This window comes from Octodon degus, unplaced genomic scaffold (assembly GCF_000260255.1).
Source record: "Octodon degus isolate 3935 unplaced genomic scaffold, OctDeg1.0 scaffold00027, whole genome shotgun sequence".
Lineage (NCBI taxonomy): Eukaryota > Metazoa > Chordata > Mammalia > Rodentia > Octodontidae > Octodon > Octodon degus.
In genome coordinates, this window is record NW_004524603.1 from 14,446,467 (window position 1) to 14,447,519 (window position 1,053).

Genomic DNA, 1,053 nt, shown 5'->3' on the forward strand with positions numbered 1-1,053 from the left:
GTTCAAGGTTTGTCTAACAAAGATGAGTGAATGAATAACAAAGAGAGGTAAAATACCAAAGAGAAATTAAACCTTTGATTGTAGAAGGAATGAATAGGCAGATGAGAGGTGATCTGTTATCAAAACAAAAATATTTTCTGAAATTGTACACAGTAAAATGCAGTCCATTTCAGTGTTGGCGCAAGACACATGCATCTGCATTGAGGAATAAAAAAATATCACCATCTATCACCAAGAAATGACTAACAGGACAAATTCTGCATTATACATTGCATTTACCTGAAGAGTGCTGAAAAAGTGGGCTGCTTTGGTTTTGAGAGGTCCAAGATACCAGTACCTGAGAAAGACCAAGATAAAAATCTGATTAAAATACCGAAAGAGCTATCAATGTGATAGATACTGTTCATGGCAGACAATACATTATACAGAATTACACCTGCATTATGACTGCTGCTCTGGAGGCTTGGGGATTGCAGCTTAAAATACATGAGTATTACTGTATTACGGTATATTTCCGATCTGCATGTCCATGCCATGTCCAACATTATAGAATTACCAAGTAGAGAGACTCCTGTAGTTGCCAGGAGATGCACAGCAGTCTCCTCGAGTCCCTACATTCACCAGCAGCAGGACAGAGTTTTGGTTCTGAAGAGTTTGTGTTCAGTTGAAAGAGCCTACAAGGGGAGGATGAAGAGACCAGGGATGCAGGTGCCGCACAGTCTGACACATGACGAGCCACACAACTGAATCCTATACCTCACGTCCTCTCACAGTGCACACACAACCAACATGTGCAAACCAGCATGCTCTCACGTGAGTCAGGTTTGGTGGCTTCCAAGTGGCAAGCATTAAATCTGAGAATAAGGATTTAATGCCATGTGTTGTTAAACACATAAAAGCTACTAGAAAGGAACAGTAGATTCCTTTCTTAAAAATCATGTCCATAAGTGATTGATGATGTAGAGTGTGCCTGGGGAGAGTCACTTGGAGAGAAAACATTCTCTTAGGCTTTCACAGAGAGCACATTGGCAAAGCAATGGCCGTGACTCATCC

At 41.0% G+C, this 1,053-nt stretch overlaps 1 protein-coding gene across 1 annotated transcript in view; it reads right to left on the bottom strand.

Moving 5' to 3' along the window:
- Agk (acylglycerol kinase) overlaps nt 1-1,053 on the bottom strand; it is a 72,438-nt gene that overhangs the window by 15,194 nt on the left and 56,191 nt on the right. Inside the window, exon 10 of the mRNA XM_023712756.1 lies at nt 280-337. Within this exon, the coding sequence (XP_023568524.1) occupies nt 280-337 (58 nt within the window). The remainder of the gene's footprint in view (nt 1-279; nt 338-1,053) is intronic.